General features: G+C 46.8%; 1 protein-coding gene across 4 annotated transcripts in view; it reads right to left on the bottom strand.

Annotated features, from left to right (window-relative positions):
- The window catches only part of cacnb1 (calcium voltage-gated channel auxiliary subunit beta 1), a 58,383-nt gene that overhangs the window by 30,406 nt on the left and 9,925 nt on the right, over positions 1-18,052 (bottom strand). For 2 of the 4 annotated variants that reach the window (XM_088623123.1, XM_088623124.1), the window contains exon 3: positions 88-207. In XM_088623123.1, the coding sequence (XP_088479249.1) occupies positions 88-207 (120 nt within the window). Of the gene's footprint in view, positions 1-87; positions 208-5,683; positions 6,148-12,948; positions 13,126-18,052 lie in introns of those variants that run through there. The other 2 variants (XM_088623125.1, XM_088623126.1) reach the window with 2 other exon arrangements.

Raw genomic sequence — 18,052 nt, 5'->3', positions numbered from 1 at the left:
TGATCCTCCAGAGCTAAGCCCCCCTGCCAGACGTCAGCGCTGTCCCTCCCTAGAGATGCCCCCTGCCAGGGGGCCGACCGGGCTCACCTTGGCTTTCTCGAGCGTGGCGAGGGCCTGCCGGTCCGCCTCCTTGCGCAGAGCCTCCCGGTCCTCCTCCAGAGACACATCCGAGTCGGAGGGCCGGCTCGTGTACGAGTCTGCAGAGCCCTGCAGGAGAGAAAGGAGAGGAGGAGCTGGAGGAGGAGGTTATGGCTTCAGAAAAATAACGGAACCCACAGAAGGGGCACAAAGAGGTGACCAGAATTAATCAGTAGGGGCGATGAAAGCACACAGAGAGGTGTAGAGGGGAATAAGGTTATGTCCGGACTGGCATGGCAAGGAGTCAAGGGTCAAGAGAGAGGGAGAGAGGAGAAAGGTAGCAGAGGGGGAAAAAGTCAATTCATTGTGGTCTGAGACTGAACAGGACAGGGGTGAAAGGCAAACATCTTCAGGGGGCCGAGACAAAACAGCGAGAGGACACCTGGGAGGCAGATGGACAGGAAAAGGGAGACTGAGGTATGTATCCCCCTGTCTGAGAAAGGGAAGACTCTATCAGGATGAGGCACTGAGAGAGACTCCCAGGGAAGGAGGCCCAGGGGCACAGGTGGTGTGTACAACCGCAGGCCAGGGAGAATGAAACTTCTAGTCGTGTGTCCCAGGTAAGGCAATGAGGGGGTTAATACACGGCAGTGTGCATGTGCAGCTGTCACAGCTCTTAACAGGATGACAGATGGAAGCAGACAGCAGGACAGGCCTTTTACTGCTGGGAGCACAGCAGAGCTGGGCTGTCCTGTACACACTGTGCTATTCTTGCCTGAGGATGAAAGCTGACAAAAGTCCAGACACTGAAATCCAGAAAAAAATATTACCTAGCATCTTAATATGCCCGGAATGCTTTTGTGAATTACGATTACCACATTCTGGCCTTCCTGCAAAACAGGCAACATTTCTCTTGAAAAACTAATTAATGACTCTCTGGAATGTTACGACAAAGCATACACTGAAGTATTATAGTTTTGTATCAAATGCATGCATTACCTGCTGTGTTTTGACAGAGATCACCTTAATGTGTACACTACTGGCTGCTATTCGTTTTGTAGAATCAAACTTATCATGCTATCAGACCCCCAAAAATGTTTTATATACTGTATATACTTAGTCTACTACTAGTGCCTTGTACAGAATAATTAGTAGCAATTGAAGTCTTTAACAGCGTTTCTGTTTATAATTCCAGTCCTTGAGAATTTCTGAGACAAGAGCACTGAAATGAAATTCACTGTCAAGCTTACATGCAGATCTGTCTTTACACAGTGACAGCGATACATCAAACAGCAAAAGAAATGTGAGCTATGCATTTTAATGCATACATTTGCAATCATACTGTTCATGAAAACATTTTCCAACAGAAATGTTTAACACAACCCAGCCATCGCCACCACATAGTTTGAACAAACGTTATTGTCTAAGATTGGGCAGGAGGCACACACAATCCCGATGAGCCGTGCCAGTGTCACTCCATTGTTCAGCGTGACATTTCTGCACAGTGACTGCTGGTAATTCTTGGCACTGTGTTATAACCAATAGATCAAGATCACCGCCTGCTCAACATGCAGGAAACACAAGGGGAAAGCTGTATATCAAGTGACTCACTGGAAACAATGAGATGTCAAGCGACAGAAAAGTGCTTTCTGTTTTCAGGGATTCTCGCAATATTTCCAATATGGGCGAAAAATCAAATCTTAATCAAAAGCCAAAAGAAGCTGCCATACTGTCATATAGCTATACAAAGAATGGCTGACGTTTCCAAATTCAATCTGGGATGTTCAATAATCAGACAGTCTCTGACTGCAGCTTTGGACATAACTCTTAAAGATGTTTAGAACAGCAGATTTGCACAGCTTTGTCCCAGTTCTCCGATGATTTTACCATGCTTATATAGCCTGCATTTACATTGATTTCCTTTTTACATTGTTACCCACGGCATAGCCTTTTCCTGCCAGTTCAATGCTCCGCTTTCACTGTTCTACATCACATCAAACATTCATTAGGGACAATTGATTTGATCTGGCAGCGAATTCTCGAAATGTGATGTGTTTTCTATATCTGGCAGTTGGTATGCTCACCACACCTCCAGTACACATTTCTACACCAGTACACATGCTGCTTTGGAAATAAGGGGTATACACCGAGGGTGCGTGCCAAGTTCAATCTCTGAAACAGCACGAATCTTCTGTCAAGCTTACGTGTAGTTCCATCTTCACACTGCGACAGTGAAACATCGAAGGAAATATGAGCAATGCATTTTGAATGCATAAATTTGCCATCATACTGGTGTGAAAATATTTGCCTATAGAAACATTGAACCCACCCCAGCCATCACCACCACCTACAGCAGTTTTGCCTAAAAACTGGGCAGGAGGCAAACACAATCCTGATGAGCCGTACCAGTGTCACTCCATTGAGCTTGACATTTCTGCAGTGACTGCTGGTAATTCTTGGCACTGTGTTATAACCAATAGATCAAGATCACTGCCTGTTTAACTTGCGGGAAATACAAGGGGTAACAGGGCACAGCACACCTCTAAACTAAAGATACTAAGCTTTCAACAGGGGGGTGGGGCAGATTTGTGTCTTCACTGTGTCCTGTGGTCACAGAACAGAAGGCATTTCACAGAATCACAACCAAACCCAAACATTCTTTTAAACTTAAAGGTCACTGAGACTTTGAAAAAGAATCAGGGAACATTTCTTGCTCATAGTATTCAGCCACAGTGTAAATTTAAAGACAATAAGATTAAAGATTAAAACAAAACTACTGAAACAAAAGATCAATACGTAATCCGGGCTCGACAGTCTTCATCCTTTATGGTCTTGGAATTTTAAATTGTGAAATAAATTGAATATCCACCCACGCCTTTTCAGAAAGCCAGTTATTATTGTATGACAAGGGGCATGGCATTCCAGAGTCTATACCAAGGAAGGCAGAGCTACACTTTATATGGGATGCTAGGCCATTGCAGGACACACACACACACACACACCTTAGAAACACTGATTATCCCAACCAGCAAGTCTTTACCTGGTGGGAGGAAACCGGAGCACCTGGCAAAAAGCCGACACAAACTTGGGGAGAACATGCAGACTCCAAAGAGAATGCAACTCAGTGAAACTCTGTACCAAAGAGTTTAAGGACTGGGGTAAGTCCTTTGCTTTTTGCATGTCTTCTGGATCACACATGAGATGCTGCTCAGCCCAGCCCCGGTGCACTCAGTTCAGTGAGAGTCTTCAGATGAAAGGTGCCACCGTGCCACTCCTCAGACATTTCCCAGACCACCAGAAAGACCGCAGTAACACCATGCTGTCAGGCCTCTTGCACCTAGAATGATCCTCCCGTGACATATTCTGAACATGTTAAAATAAAACACAAAGCATCTAACAGACTCAGGGCCAAAAAGACCCAGGAGCTCTTTGCCAGAAAGCACACTTAATGGGCCTGATCCTTCACAGCCGGCAAGCTGCCCGTCTAATTTGTTTACTGAGCAGGGCAGTTCACCCCCGGCAGAAGGGAACTTGCAAGGTTTTTCTGAACTGAGAGAATAGGGAGCAGAGAATGGACAACTGTTAAGGCTGCAGGGCACAAGGCATTCATGAGGTCATATTCTACTGACCTTATTCAAATTTAGGTCTGCACTGTGACACCTCTGCTGTTGCCGATGTATCTTCAGGAACCAGTGAATTCTGGTCCCGTGTCTCTATGTTGGCTCCTTCTCAAGCCAGGTCAAAGAGACTTACGTTTTATTATATGAGTAGTGCTACAGGAGTGCTATAGGCCTCTAACTCTCAATGCCAGGCAGACCTGCACTCATAATATCTGCAAAGACCAGGTAAAGAAAAATTAAGGTTGCATAAGAGCTTGTGGCAGATGAGAGATCTGACTCATCACATTACCCTACCTCCGTGCAGAAGGTGAAAGTTAGATGCTGAGCTACTATCCTGTAGCTCTAGGTTTGCAGGTGAGGACTGCAATGCAGCTGGTGTTTCGATTCTTGTTTTTGTGCTCATGTTTGTCTCGGCTGTCCCTAAGATATACAGATGTCTTCCATCTCACACCATTCATTAAGAGGGGCTCAAAAGGGAAATACTGGAATGGGAGCTTAAAGAAGGCATCAGACGCTATACACCCCCTTTAGTCTTTCTTGCTGGAGCTCTTGGCTTTTGGGTTCCAAATTCAAGGGGATGGAGCCCAGCTCTGTACAATTAGCAACAGTAACTGACCTACTAATATAAACAGAACTGTAGTGATTTAATGGGCTGCCTAAAATAATACAAATCAATAGATGCAAGGGCCTTAAACAGCATGGAGTGCCATTCATTAAAAAAAAAGGCAGCTATTTTAGTTCAAGAGCCCTGCATGTTGCAAACGGCATTCTGCCCACCAAAGCGAACAGAAGCTCAGGACTGGAAGAAAAACACAGAACCTTAAAAAAACATTACACAGAATTCTCTACTAGAGTTTCCAGTTGTGTAAGGATATACCTGATTTATTAAATAACGTGGGAGGTTTTAACAATTCACAAATCAGACATTTCTGTTCAATGTTCTCTCTTAGTAGATGTATAAATATGACACGAAGAGATGTCTTCTATTTTAAATCATTGGCACAATATTCAAGACTGGGGACATTAGTTTGGAAAGAATAGTTTATCAGCACCCAACACATCAAAGTCACGTCTGACAAGAGTCTGGATCCAAGTTTAATTGATCTGCTAACACAAAGACTCCAGGCCTGTAAGAAGCTGCTTCTATTTACATCTGCCATAGTACCCTGCCTTACAAACCAGAGCTATAAAAAACACCTTCTCTCACTCCCACTACCCTGTGCTAAACTTCCCCATGTCCTTGTACTGTGTACCTACCCACGCTGTCCTGCACAGAGAAACTCTCTGCTTGTTTCATTAGTTCTGCAGACTTAATGCAGTCTGAATTCTTTCCAGGCTTCGTGGATGTAGTTACATCTACCTTTTGAACAGTTCTAAAATAAGAAAAGGCCATTTGGCCCACCAAGCCTGTCTGGTTGTCAGGATGAGGATCTCATCCAGTGCTTTCTTGAAAGAAGCCGGCGTATCAGCTTCAACAACAATAATAATGTCAATAATAATAATGTTTCTTTATTAGCCCTATACAATTTCTTGCATTAGGAATTCGTCTTTTCGCATACCCCAGCTTCTCTCCATGGAGACACAGACACACAGACAGGGAGAGAAGCTTGGGGTCAGAGCGCAGGGTCAGCCATTGTACAGCGCCCCTGGAGCAGTTAGGGTGAAGGGCCTTGCTCAGGGGCCCGACGGAGTAGGATTCCTCTGCCGGCCGAGGGATTTGAACCGGCAACCTTCCAGCCACAGGCGCAGATCCTTACTTTCACAGCCCCTAGAGAAGTGACTCCTGCTCTCAGTTTTAAATGCGCATCCACACAGTGTCCACTTGTGTCCTCTGGTTCCAAGCAGTTTTTTATTAAATCAAAGTTCACTCAGAGTTAGTCATTACCAAGTCCACAACTGAGTCACAGCCCCACTATCTTTACCAAACAGTGACACAATAGTACTCATCAGAATAACGATGGCGATGGTGTCAGGAAGGCACTTACCGGCTCTGAGTCATCTAGCCCATACAGGTACATTCCCACATCGGCGACGGACAGCCTCAGCCGAGCCTGCTTCACAGAAGCGCCCAACCCAAGCGGACGAGGCAGAGACACGGACCTCTCCTCTTAGACTGCCCCAGCAGGTCCGCGGCAGGGAGGCTCAGAAGAACAACTCAGCCCCCGACTCGTGCAGCCTCTGCCACAGTCAGGGACATGGACGGGACCAAATCAATACACTGACCGGATCGGACCGGATCGGCCAGCGGCCTCGGCCCCCCCTTAATCGATCGCGAAGACGGGGCGCGGCGGCGTGGGGAGGGAGCCAGCCCGTGCTCAGCTGCTCTCACTCGGGAGTCAATGGGATCTGCCCAGAGAGCGCCGGCACTGCCTCTGTGCCTCAGATTTAGCTCCTTGCTTCACTTCACAGCTCCGTTCAAAATAGCTCCCCACCAGCTGACACCGGGCCTGCGCTCCGATTGGCCGAGCCAGCCGAGGGACCCAGGCAGTGTCATAGTAACCAGCACAGCTGCTCGACAGAGGGAGAGGGAGGTGAGGGAGAAACATGGGAAAGGAAGAAGAGCTAGGAGCAGGAGAAGGGACAGAAATCCGCACAAGCGCACAGGGGAGAACAAAAGTCTGCGAGTGTGTCACTGCACGAGAGGGGGTGGAGAGGGACAGAAAGAAAACAAGAGTGTGGGTAAGACTGATGGAAAGGAGAGAGGCTGCATGCAAGGAGGAGGGAGTGACTATTGTCCTTGAGTCCTTAAGAGTAAGAGGTGCCCAGGAGTGAGACCGAGAGAACAAGTGTGGACAGAGAGCTCCGTTAATCAAAGCACTGTACTCCAGAGAGGGCACAGGACAGCTCCTTTTTACTGTAGGTGCAGCAGAAGGCCCTACAAGTGAGAGCAACAGGAACATGGATGCTCACCATGAAGCTCCACAAACAAACTAAAACGCAATGCGAATTCTCACTCTGTGACTCTGAAAGACCTACACACAGAAGCTTTAGCCTTCCTGGGGTAAACAATATAAGTCTGAGAAGTAAGAAAATCAGGATTAATCTTGCATGAGTTATAAAGTAACAGCTTCCCTGTTCTAAAGGGAATACTGGACTACTTAAATCTGTCATCATCCATCTCTCTTTCCTCCTTGCTGTAGCCACTATTCGTTTTGTTCAGCCCTGTGTAAGGCAACTTTCTTCTAAAGGGGAAAATAGATGCTTAAGCCAGCGTGTGATATATAAACTTGACAGTACCATCTGGAATTAAAAGGTGGCAGTTCCTACATATATTAGGGCAGAAACTTAACTCAAATGGTTACTGCAACAGGAACGTCAGAAACCTTTAAGCACTGCAATTTTGTCATCTGTATATTGCACAGTTGCATGATTAAAGGACTACTCAGTTCTTGAATGACGATGTAGCATTGTACCATGTTCTATTAAATATACAACATCCCTCTGCTGTACATTGATTTCCCCACAACTTTAATTCACAGCAGTGGCCTTTGATGGGCAGGGAAAATGAGTAACTTCCTGTATGTTGTTTATTGACAACTGAGAGAAAATCCTTAACAAGCTCAGGTTAAGTGCTCTGCGATTAAAGCCCCCAGTGCACTGGGCTTATATACTGTAAGCAGGGTACAGACCCTGAGGTGTTCCTTTTCCAACTTCAAGAACCTCGTTTCTGAAGAAGGAGTTTCCATGCAATTAGCTCCCAAGCAGCAGAACCCATTCTGGAGCTCACCGGGAGTTTGGGCTGAGCTCACGGATCCAGACGTCACGGGTTCGAGCCCGGGGTCACGTCACAAGCCAGCCGTGATCAGGAGTCTACCAGAGGCAGCTCACAATCGGCGGAGCACCACCAAGGTAGGGCTTGCACGAGGAAGCCAGGGCTCATTGGCACGGCTGAACAAGAACCCCACACATGTCCGCAAGGGATGGTCCGCTCCTCCAATAGGCATCACCACTCCCGCCAGGAGCTGCAGAGCTCCCGGCGTGCAGGTAGACATGTCAGGAGACCATTTCCATAAGTCCCTGCTTCACAGCTAGGTACAGGGGCTGCAGCTGCTGGAGAGCCGCTTCATAAAAAAACTGGGAATTCCGAGTTGGAAGGGTGTATGGTAAAAACAAAATCTCCACGCAATCATTATCACCATCAGAAACTGGACCTGCCCGTGGCAGGACCAGAGTGACAGAGTTGGATTAATTCCTGTCACTCCACGATACTCACCAATAAATATCAGAGGAAGTCTGATCACCTCCTATGTTACATGCATGGTAGCCTGTATTTTTAAAAACACTACACATCTCACACAGTGATGCATCATAAGAACACTGAGAGCTACAAGGAAACACATAATGGGTTGTTATTAAGGTAAAAAAAAGATCAATTTCAAAACTTTGTTGCTCAAGTACATAATTTGCATATTAATTTTCATTAATTCTAAATAATTCTACATTGTACAACACTGGCAGTTTTCCACATGTTTTAGACCCTCTATACATATATATCTATATATGAAACAGTTCATACGAGGCATCCCGTTTCTCCCGTTTTCATTGTCAGATGGGATATCATTGACAAACACAAAGTTAATGACAATTAGCAGATGAGTGAAACACTGCTGGAGATGCAGGGTGCATTTTTAAGGTCTGCAACACTATCTGTTCCTGTGTATACACAGAACACATAGAGCACATCTCTTGTATAAAAGCATATAACTGTACTTTCATCCATCGACTTACTGGACGCATAATAGGGATCTCGATGTATTCGATTTCTCTGTTTCTACTGTCAGGGTCAGGTTTCAGGACTGTGTTTTCAAACTGCCTTTGGCAGAATATTTAATTAACTTGCATGAAAGGGCACAAGAAAGGAAATAAGAGGAAACTGTAGGCAATGTAAACGATTCCCTGAATTTCCTGTTTGGCAGTGCTCCAGGAGCGCAAAACTCTGGCCAACTAGATCAACAAGATCAGAAATAAATCAAAAAGATGAGGCCTGATCTTTACAGCTGAGAGACTGGAGCACTGTGGGGGTATTGTTAAAGTTGAGAAAGCCTGAATGAGATAGAATGATGGGGCCTGTCACGCACCGGCTCTTTATGAACCTGTCACTTGTCCGAAGGGCATAATAAATTAGCAGCACAGGAGCTGGGGGTGAGCCTGACGGAGGCCAGACTCAGGAAGAGCTCTGGAGGGGACTATGTACAGTGGAGATTTAACCCAGCAACAGGCTGTGCAAATTCTCTGACCTAAGCATGGAATACTGTATACTTCGTAAGTTCTTAAAAGGCCTGAAAACAATACAATTTTGTATGGCAAACTATATATCAGCTCAGAATGTATCCAATATTACAAGGATACGGCTTTCTCAGATGGAGATCTCCGAGACACCTCAGAAATATAAACAGAGTGGCTTTATCTTCAGAAGTGCTGGCTGGTTTATTTCAAAAGGAATGCAAAGAGATCTTTACTTTGATAGATCACGCCTTCGGTTTCTGCAAAACAGTGCCATGTGTCAAAGCACACTAGCAGATTCTTCACACACACACAGGTACATCTAAGCGAGCCAAGTTTTCAGAGAGGGCTAAATTATGCTATTTGTCACAAAATTACTATACTTTTCTCTGATATTTCTGGAAGATTATTCCCATGCTGACAACCTCTGTTCAAGATAATGATACGGTAGTCTTTACGTAGGGAATATGTCATACCCGCTCCTCATAAAAGTGTCATTCAATAACATTTTAAATGACACTTTCCTTTGTGCTTTGGCGTTCTGTAAAGAAAAGAAGTTGAAAGGCTTATTTGGTTGAAATGTGTTTAAAATGCATTTTATTTTGCATACTTTTGTACAAAGTTTTTGCAGCGAAAAACTTAATGGGATCAGTTTTAGTAAGCAGTTAGGAACACAGCTTTACAGTCTGCAAGCAGTCTCTGCGTCGCCCTTGTGTGCTACAGTGACACTGCAGCTCAGCAAACAACTAAACCCAACAGCCACATTTCTGAACAATTTTCGGATGTGCGCTGGACACTGGAAGTCGCCACATCACAGCCATTGGATGCAACTCACCGAACTGCAGGATTGGCACACCCCAACTAGCACAATGCTATTAAACCTGCCCAACTTCAGTTCACATCTTCTTCTTGGAAACGGACTGTGAGCCCCAGCTCAGGGGTTGCAATTGCAAATGCAGTGTTTGCCACCCTATATGTTTGCCATGATGCCATGACAATACAGTGCCAGCTCTTGCCCGCAGCCTTGAAGCGATACAGTGTGCACGTGGGTGGACTATATGTTCATGTGCACATATATATACTTGCTTTTGCATGCATACGTTTTATTGTGCACGCTAGGCAGGTCTCCTCCTCATTTTGGATACAGAAGTAAAAGACGGAGACTGAGAGACTGAGCACTGCTGTATATCAAAGTTAATAAATCTGATACATACAGTACTGCTGGCTTTCGCCAACCAGCAATTAAATTTCTTAAGAGTCGACTTTGACTGTTTCAGTTAGCCTAGAATGCATTAATTCATTTTCCCCGTTTGCCAGCTCCTGACAGCATTTAGCACCACTTAATACTGTTTGCTTAAAGGCTCGTTCAGTTGTGTTTCTTTCCAGACACTGCATCTTCGATGGTGCCCTGAATTAAAAGGATATGTTCCAGGAACTCGGAAATACTGATGAAAATTTAAACAGGCTAACTAGACTTAACACAATTATCCACGATCAACAACAGAATGACAGCAACATGAACTTGAAGAACAAGTACTGCTAACACAAGTTAGCAGAAACTCTTGTGTTTTTGATTATTTTTTCCTTTATTATAATTGAGAAAGAATGCACAGCCAGAGGCTGTAAAACGCAAAGGCACCCATGTGAAACACAGCAGATGACACAAACCAGTTTTCAATGAAGTAAATATGACAGAGTCAAACACAGCAGCATGCTAAAGCCTGTTGCAATTCGCCTGGTTTTAGAGGGTCGTTTATTCCAACACCAGATATGATTTATCGGTGAACGACAGGAATTCAGGGCGCATGAATTGCACCCCAGATCTGTCAGGATAGGCTCTAGACCACCAAGATCCTCTCTGGGATGAAGCGACTGCAAATATTGTAAAAACAGATGGACAGCAACACATACAGTAAGAGACAAGAACGTTTGCAGTCGAGAGGAGGCCCATCTAGATCATCTGGTTTTTAGTAGCTCACTGAACCGAGGATCTCATCCAGCCATTTCTAGAAAGAAGCGGGGACAGTAGCTTCGACAACACGGCTGGGAAACGTGTTCCAGACTCCCACAACCCTTTGGCTAAGGAAGTGCCTCCAGGTTGAAGTTTTAAAAGTACTTCTACATTCCCTCAGTCAGCATTCCCAAGTCTTGGATTTCTGCCGGTCATTATTCTTGCCGAGGTACACTACGCTCGATTCCGAGTACACTAAAGGGACAGGACAAGTGCCGTCGATCTGATTCAGAGGCTACAGCACTCCCAGGCCGAGCTGCTATAAAGTCTGATGCCGTAAGAGCAGAAATACTGCATTGTATCAGCAAGAAGTCTGTGCCATGAGTCACTGGGGCCACATGTCGCAGTTGTTCCTGTAAAGCACAGGTGTAAAAAGTCCTGCGCTGCACACTGCTCCAAGACGCCACTGCCAATAGAATGACTTGCTGGAAATGGATTACATCATTTTGATTCACTACTTTAGAGTCCACGGGCGGGATGGCATAGTGGGTAAACCAGGCCCTAGAAAACTCCTAACCGGACAGCAGTATGGAGCAGTGTGGACTTGTAACTGGATAGTGGTGGGTTCAAATCTCAGTAAAGACACAACTACTGCATCATTGAACAAGACGGTACTATTAAATTGCCTCCACATCTATAAAAATGGGTGCAAATAAAATGGTGGATAAAAGAGTCACCCAAATAACTTACAAATACTAACCCATGGGTTGCAGGTTCGAGTCCCTGCTCCAGACAGTACTATTGAGCACCTTCAGCAAGGCGCCTCAGCCACCGGCTCCAGTCCTCCCAGCTGTAAATATGGGAGCCAGAATTGCTGGGTCTGTGATAGACTGGCGTCCCGTCCAGTGGTTGGGGACGGGAAGTCACGTGCTCTCTCTCGTCCACTTAACGCTCCTCAAACAGGGATGAGCTCCGTTTCCGATCAGCCGCTGTTGCTCGGATTTGGGAAATGCGCTACATGATGGGCGTGATGAAGAGGTGTATGGTTCTCACACCAGTTAAACACGACTGCCTCAGGATTACACATACAGATTCATGTCCAAAGGGGCGTTTCCATCAGGTACTATCCATTGCCACAAGTTTCTAAGCCACTGCGTTCTCCCATTTTGATGAGATCTATAATCTCGACATATCCGTCTGGAACGCCGAAACGTGACTACGTTCTCAAAGTGCTGCCCTAGTTACCCAAAACAAATGCGAATTTCCATCCTTCCCCCGACATCGCTGAGCAACATGCACATTACACAGTTTCTACATTTTCCATTTACGCAAGCCACCAGCTGAGATGAACACTAATGTCACAGAAATGACTAAGCAATAAAAATCAAATCACACGGCTATCCTCTCCTGAATACCGTCGACTGATTAGCGCTTCTCACAGCACAAGTGCTCCCGTGACGACAGCAATATAGCGCAGGACGTCTGCGTTAGGCTGGATTACGGGACGGTGGATTTCCAATGGGAGCGGCAGACCCTGCAGGGCTTTGTCCCCAGGCGGATGAGGCTCTCTCTGCTGGAGGAACACCCACTTATACTAGCGCCCCGGCGGGAAGTTAAAACCCAGGCCTGTCGATGGCCACTGCCTGTTCTGTGCAACGCACAGGGAAGTGAGACAGAGGCAGAATCCCAAGGAGAAAACTACGGTGGTGGAGGGGACAGCCCTGTCATGGCTGGCCAGGCCGGGTCTTGTAAACAGAGAGGAGATGAGAGGGGCACAGGAAAGTCTAATTAAAAACCAACACTTGTTGCAGCTGTGCTGAATCCCAAAAATGGAATCAAGGATAGAGAGGAGGATAGCAGAGAGAGAGCAGATCGGAAATGAAGCACCAAACAATATCAGGCCTTCTGTCGGGGTCCACTAACCAAGCCCCGGTGTCACACACACACACACACACACACACACACACACACACACACACACACACACTGGCAAACTCGTGCCCACGCTGCCAGCCTCGGCTCACTCCACCACCAAAACGTCGAAGGCATGCCCAGCAAAACAGGAGCGCTGCTTACCACAACGGGCCTGTGTATTTTCTCCAGAGTCTCCATTCCTCCTTTACCCTGCTCACGGACAGCAAACCTGGAGGTGCACACAGTTCCCCGGCGAGAGTGTGAGAGAGTGACCGTGTGAGCGAGAGAGTGCAGGAGTGAGCAGTGAGAGCAGGACCCCCCCCCCACCCGGGCCGTTCCTATCCCACCCCCCCCACCACCGCCGCCGCCGCCACCACCCCACCCCAGAACCTCAGCACAGCGCAGAAGAAGACAGAGAGAGGGAGAGAGGGGAGAAGGGGGGTGGGGGGAGAGACGGAGAGAGAGGGTCAGGTTGCAGGACTCTTGCTACATTTGCAAACTGGTAATTATATTTAGCCCTGGCAGGGCAGAAACAGGGGCTGAATAAAAACGTCCCCAGAAGGAGGCTCGGTATGCCACCGTCAGCCATTCAACCCCACTCACACCCCCGTCGCAGAAAACCAGGACAGTGAGAGAAGAGGGATGCCCCCTCCCTCTCTCCCGCTACCATGCTCTACTTTATACGAGACCAAAGACATTGCTGGAGCGCAGGACGGAAGGCTGGAAAGCACAGGAAGGCACAGAGCAGTGCAGCTGATAGCGGACCATGCAACATTAAGAGCTAGCAAATTCGAAGCTTTCTCCGAGAGTGCATTTTGGAAAGGGGTAAGGGTTAAAGACAGAGGATTACATAACACAGAAAGCCATTACCCACAAAATACCGTTAAAAAGAGACAAGACTTCACAGGGGAAGCAAAAAAGAAAATGGGCATGAAAAGAGCACAGTGTTGTGAAGGGGGGATTAATATTACATAAAGCACAGGCAACAGTGCTGTAAACCAACTGTTAAAATCGCAGCACCTCGGCGTATACACTGTACAGGAACAGATTATGCAATAGAACAGCAGATTCTCTAGCAAATGAACCATAGCAAACTTGGAATTATCCTTTAATCCTTTTGGATCATCATTTTGCAATCGCCAATTTTTGGAAAATCTAGTTTTCATCATTTCAGACAAACACTTCTGCACATCCACAAAACAACGATTGCGGAGAAGCCTTTCGGGCTTTTTTTTTTTTTTAATTTCGAATAAGTGCAAGGAGGCCACAGAGTTAGACCCGATCCCACTTAAGAATAAACATCTTCAAACAGAGATCTATTTTATCCCCTGAGAAACTGTGCATTTGAACATGGATGCCATAGCAACACAAAACAGAGTCAGCTTAGTAACACAATGTCAACAAATTACCACAGAGCAAGATTGATTTTCAGTGCTCTCCACAGCCTCATCCACGGTGCCAGAAGTCATAACAAAAAGAAAAACTGTCCGTGTTTAAGTTAAAGCACTGATTTTGTGGTGATAAGCGGTCTCCGGTCCTGCTCCTGGAGTGACCCGTGAGTCTTATAGGTCACTTGCTTTTAAGGACTGGACCTGTGAGATATCATTGAATCAAGCAAGTTAACTGTCCATTTAACAGAGCTCTGGTCTCCGCCAGATAAAGAGTGCCCTGACTTTGGTTCCAAAAGTTCTCTACATTACTATATATATATACTATATACAAGAAATCACTTGCTTAATTAATCACAGTGATTTTTTTAGGAATTGATCATTTAATGGTGATCTACAAAACTGGATGCAGTTTCCAAGCCACATTTGAGCAAAACTCAGGACACTCGTGACGTGGCATCTTCATGCAAAGCAGAATCTGCTGATACCCGAGTGCTTCTCGGAGGAACTAGTTACATCAACCAGTCGTAAACCTGTCAGGAGTGGATCCTTGTTCCACGGAAGGGCACTTGATGGATGATCCTGCTCTTTCCCATGGAAAACCGCCGGAGCTCCGGCCGAAACGAAACAACTCATTAAACTGTACAGTGAAGAAGCGGAAATTCAGCCTGCCAGAGCCAGGGTACTGTTCGGCTTTAAAGAACGGGGCAGCAGCACACTTCCGAGGGCGCTGGAAATCATCTGGTGCGTGAAAGGTAGATTTATGTGCTTTAATTGTAGAAAACCGTAAATGGGATAAGTGGCTTGGATCAGCGCCGGTGGTTAATGGTACTAATCTATCCCAGGGCTGCAGGCCTGTCTACAGTACCCAGGGGAATCCAGTTGACAGGCTTGCGTCCCGGGGCCAGAGTGGGGCAGACGACAGGACACGATCCACAGCTACCTAGTACAGCAGCCTGAGCCTGTCCACTCCCTCCTGCCAGCTCCAGGACCGACACACAGCTGGCAGAGAGACCGGACACATGCAGTCCTGCATCCCGTATTCCCATGGCTATTAATCAGCTTAATTCGGACATCTGAATGGATATTTTACTTTTTCAGATCCTATGTACATATCTCATACACCGATGACCCAATTTCTTCAGCTTTTTTTTTTTGTTCTCAATTGTGAAGATAGCTGGTAACGTCTTTTTCTCATCGTCTGAGCGTAGGTTCCTTCTTTGGTCTGGGGTGCACGCTGTGCGGCATGTGCTGTGCATCGGGGTGTGGCTTTTACCGGCCGGCAAAGCGGAATTTCCCTTCGGGGACAGGAAAGAGAGTAAGTCCCCGCTGCAGCAGCCCCGATCCGTGCCTTTCCGCCCGCAGCGGAGCCCGGAAAAGGAGGGAAGAGCTTTGCAGCGAGACCCCGAAGGACAGTCTGTCACTCCGAGCTGCGTGAAAGGTATTTATTTTTTCAGGTGCACCGCCAGTTCCGTTTGCGAGCACGACACCGGATTGTTCAGCTGTGGGTCAGCGGCGTCCCTCTCTCCTAGAAAACACCCCCCCTCCGGGTCTCCAGCGCTCAGGGAGGACACCCAAGCTCAGCTCTGTGACCAGCAGGCTCACAGCAACTGAACGGATACCACCGCGCTCTGCTGAGGCTGAGCTTTCCCATGCTTCCGGCCAGGTCCCCTCCTGCCCGCACAGCAGGGGGAGGAAGCGCTCAGGCAGGTGTTTGGAGCGCAGCGCCCTTCTCGCCTCTGACCTCCGAGAGCAGAGGTTTCCATGACAGGAGGAAGAGGGCTCTGCGCGCTTTGGATGAAACGGAAAAGTGATGGAGAATGATGTTGGCATCCGGTTCACACGTTAGGAGATTCAATGCACGATTTCCAAACTAACACCCGGTGTTCCGAGCCCTAACGCATTATTTGGTTTTCCTTAGTAACAAAACAGACGGACAGCAAAGCCTGATGTGGCTGATGTGGATCCAACACAGGAGGCTGATCTCTTGCAAGTCTGGCTCAGGGACTAAAATCCCCGAGTGCTCCAGGCTCATCAGAAGAGTCACAGACGAGCGGAGGTCACTCAGTCTACCCAGCCCACTCGGTAGCTGGGATCTCATCGATCCCAGGATCTCATCCAGCCGGCTTTGTGATGGAAGCCAGGGTACTGACTTCAACAACGCGGCTGGGGAACTTTTTACACAAAGGGAAAAACAAGTGCCGTCTGGGATCGGTTGTCTATGCACGTCTTCAAAGTTCCCACTTGTGTCCTCTGGGTCGTGTTTCACTGTTAATTCTGAAGAAGGTCACTGGGTTGACTTTGTTAAAGCCTTTAAGATTTTGAATACTAATGTCAAATCAGCTTCTTCATTTCTTTTTAACAGTCTAAAAGCTTCAGTTCTTCAAAGTATGCAGTAGCTCTTCTCAGGACTATACGCTTCTCTGTTCTGTTGCTTATCTCCACTAACCCTGGGATCAGTTTTCTGCTGGGCCTAAGTAGTCAATAACCTAAGAAGGACGGCTTCAATTATGCCACTAGAGGGAGACAGCTCCCAATGTGACAAGAGCCCCACTTCCACGTAGAAGGATAATTTTACCTATAACTACCTGAAACCTTGTCCTTGTTTGGAAACCCCTTTTTTCAGAGATGCCTCTAAAACCAGACCCCAGACCTCACAAAAGCTAATCAAACTGTAAGATGTTATATGCAACACTAGCGCCGAATTTAAAAAATCATCCACCATAAAAAACATCAAATCCTCTAAACAATTGTAAACTGCAGAAGCGTTCAGCTAAAGCAATATTAGCAAGTTGCCATGGTGCAAACTCTAGACTCCGGGTCAGGTTTAATTCATTTCCATAGAGACAGGGAGAGAAATGGTTGCCTCTGGAAAAATATCAGCAACACAGGAATTTTAGAAAGAACTGCTTTGATGCCAAGCAAGGAAAAAAAAAAACGTGAGGAAGACCGGATATTAGAATAGCGATATCAATCGCCATCGCTGTGGCAGGCTACACAACACAGTCAGACGAAAGGTTGAGACCGAAGATCAAGGCACTGCTTCCACTCTGAATCCTAACCCCAGTTCTTGACAGCAAGACTCCCAGCCAGTGAACCACCCCAGTGCTCTCTCTTCCTCCTCGAGCCCTAGACCGCCACAAAACCCCCACACATTCATGCAGCATTTTAAATTATTACAAGGGAAATTAACATTAACAAGATACAGCTGAGTGCATTAAAGCCGACCACAGTTTACACACTGTTACACTGTTTAAACATGCTCTGAAACATTATTTTATGACATCTCCGTAACAAGGGTTTCAAAGGGCCAGAATTATTCCTTACTGTATGCGTGTCAGTACCAAGTAGGAGAGGCTCACCTTCTTACTCCAGCAGTCTGACAGAACTGCAGAAGGAGTCTCCTTTCCTACCTGCACTCTCCTCAGACTATCACTCCGCCTGCGTGTTCACACACCCTGCACACTGACACCGGATCTACAGACAACAGGCTTGTCGCCATCCCTAGCTGAAAATCGCTTTAATATTGACAGCCGAGCTCTGCAGCAAAGACATGCCTTCAAGCAGCTGCTTTTAAAAGTCCCCTTTCCCAGCACAGGCGCCCCACAATCTAACAGCCAGGATATTCCTGATGCTAATAAGCGATGATAATTATCTTGCTCTCCCAGTCATTTTCCTGGTTACCAAGGTGCCGCCAAGCCCCCCACTCCCCTCCGCTTGCAGATCAGTGGTGAGGTGAAATTCTATGCACGGTCTCCACGGTAACACAGGGTACCAGCTCCGCGCCCCCCGTCTGCCTGTCTCTCCACAACACCCCGTCCAGCAGAGTCACCAGCAACACTAACGTCTGTCCGCCCTTCCGAAAACGTCCCTGTTCT

Source organism: Lepisosteus platostomus, chromosome 28 (assembly GCF_059453375.1).
Source record: "Lepisosteus platostomus isolate fLepPlt1 chromosome 28, fLepPlt1.hap1, whole genome shotgun sequence".
NCBI classification, from domain to species: domain Eukaryota; kingdom Metazoa; phylum Chordata; class Actinopteri; order Semionotiformes; family Lepisosteidae; genus Lepisosteus; species Lepisosteus platostomus.
Note: the sequence above shows the minus strand (reverse complement) of the source record. Positions and strands in the feature narration are given on the sequence as shown.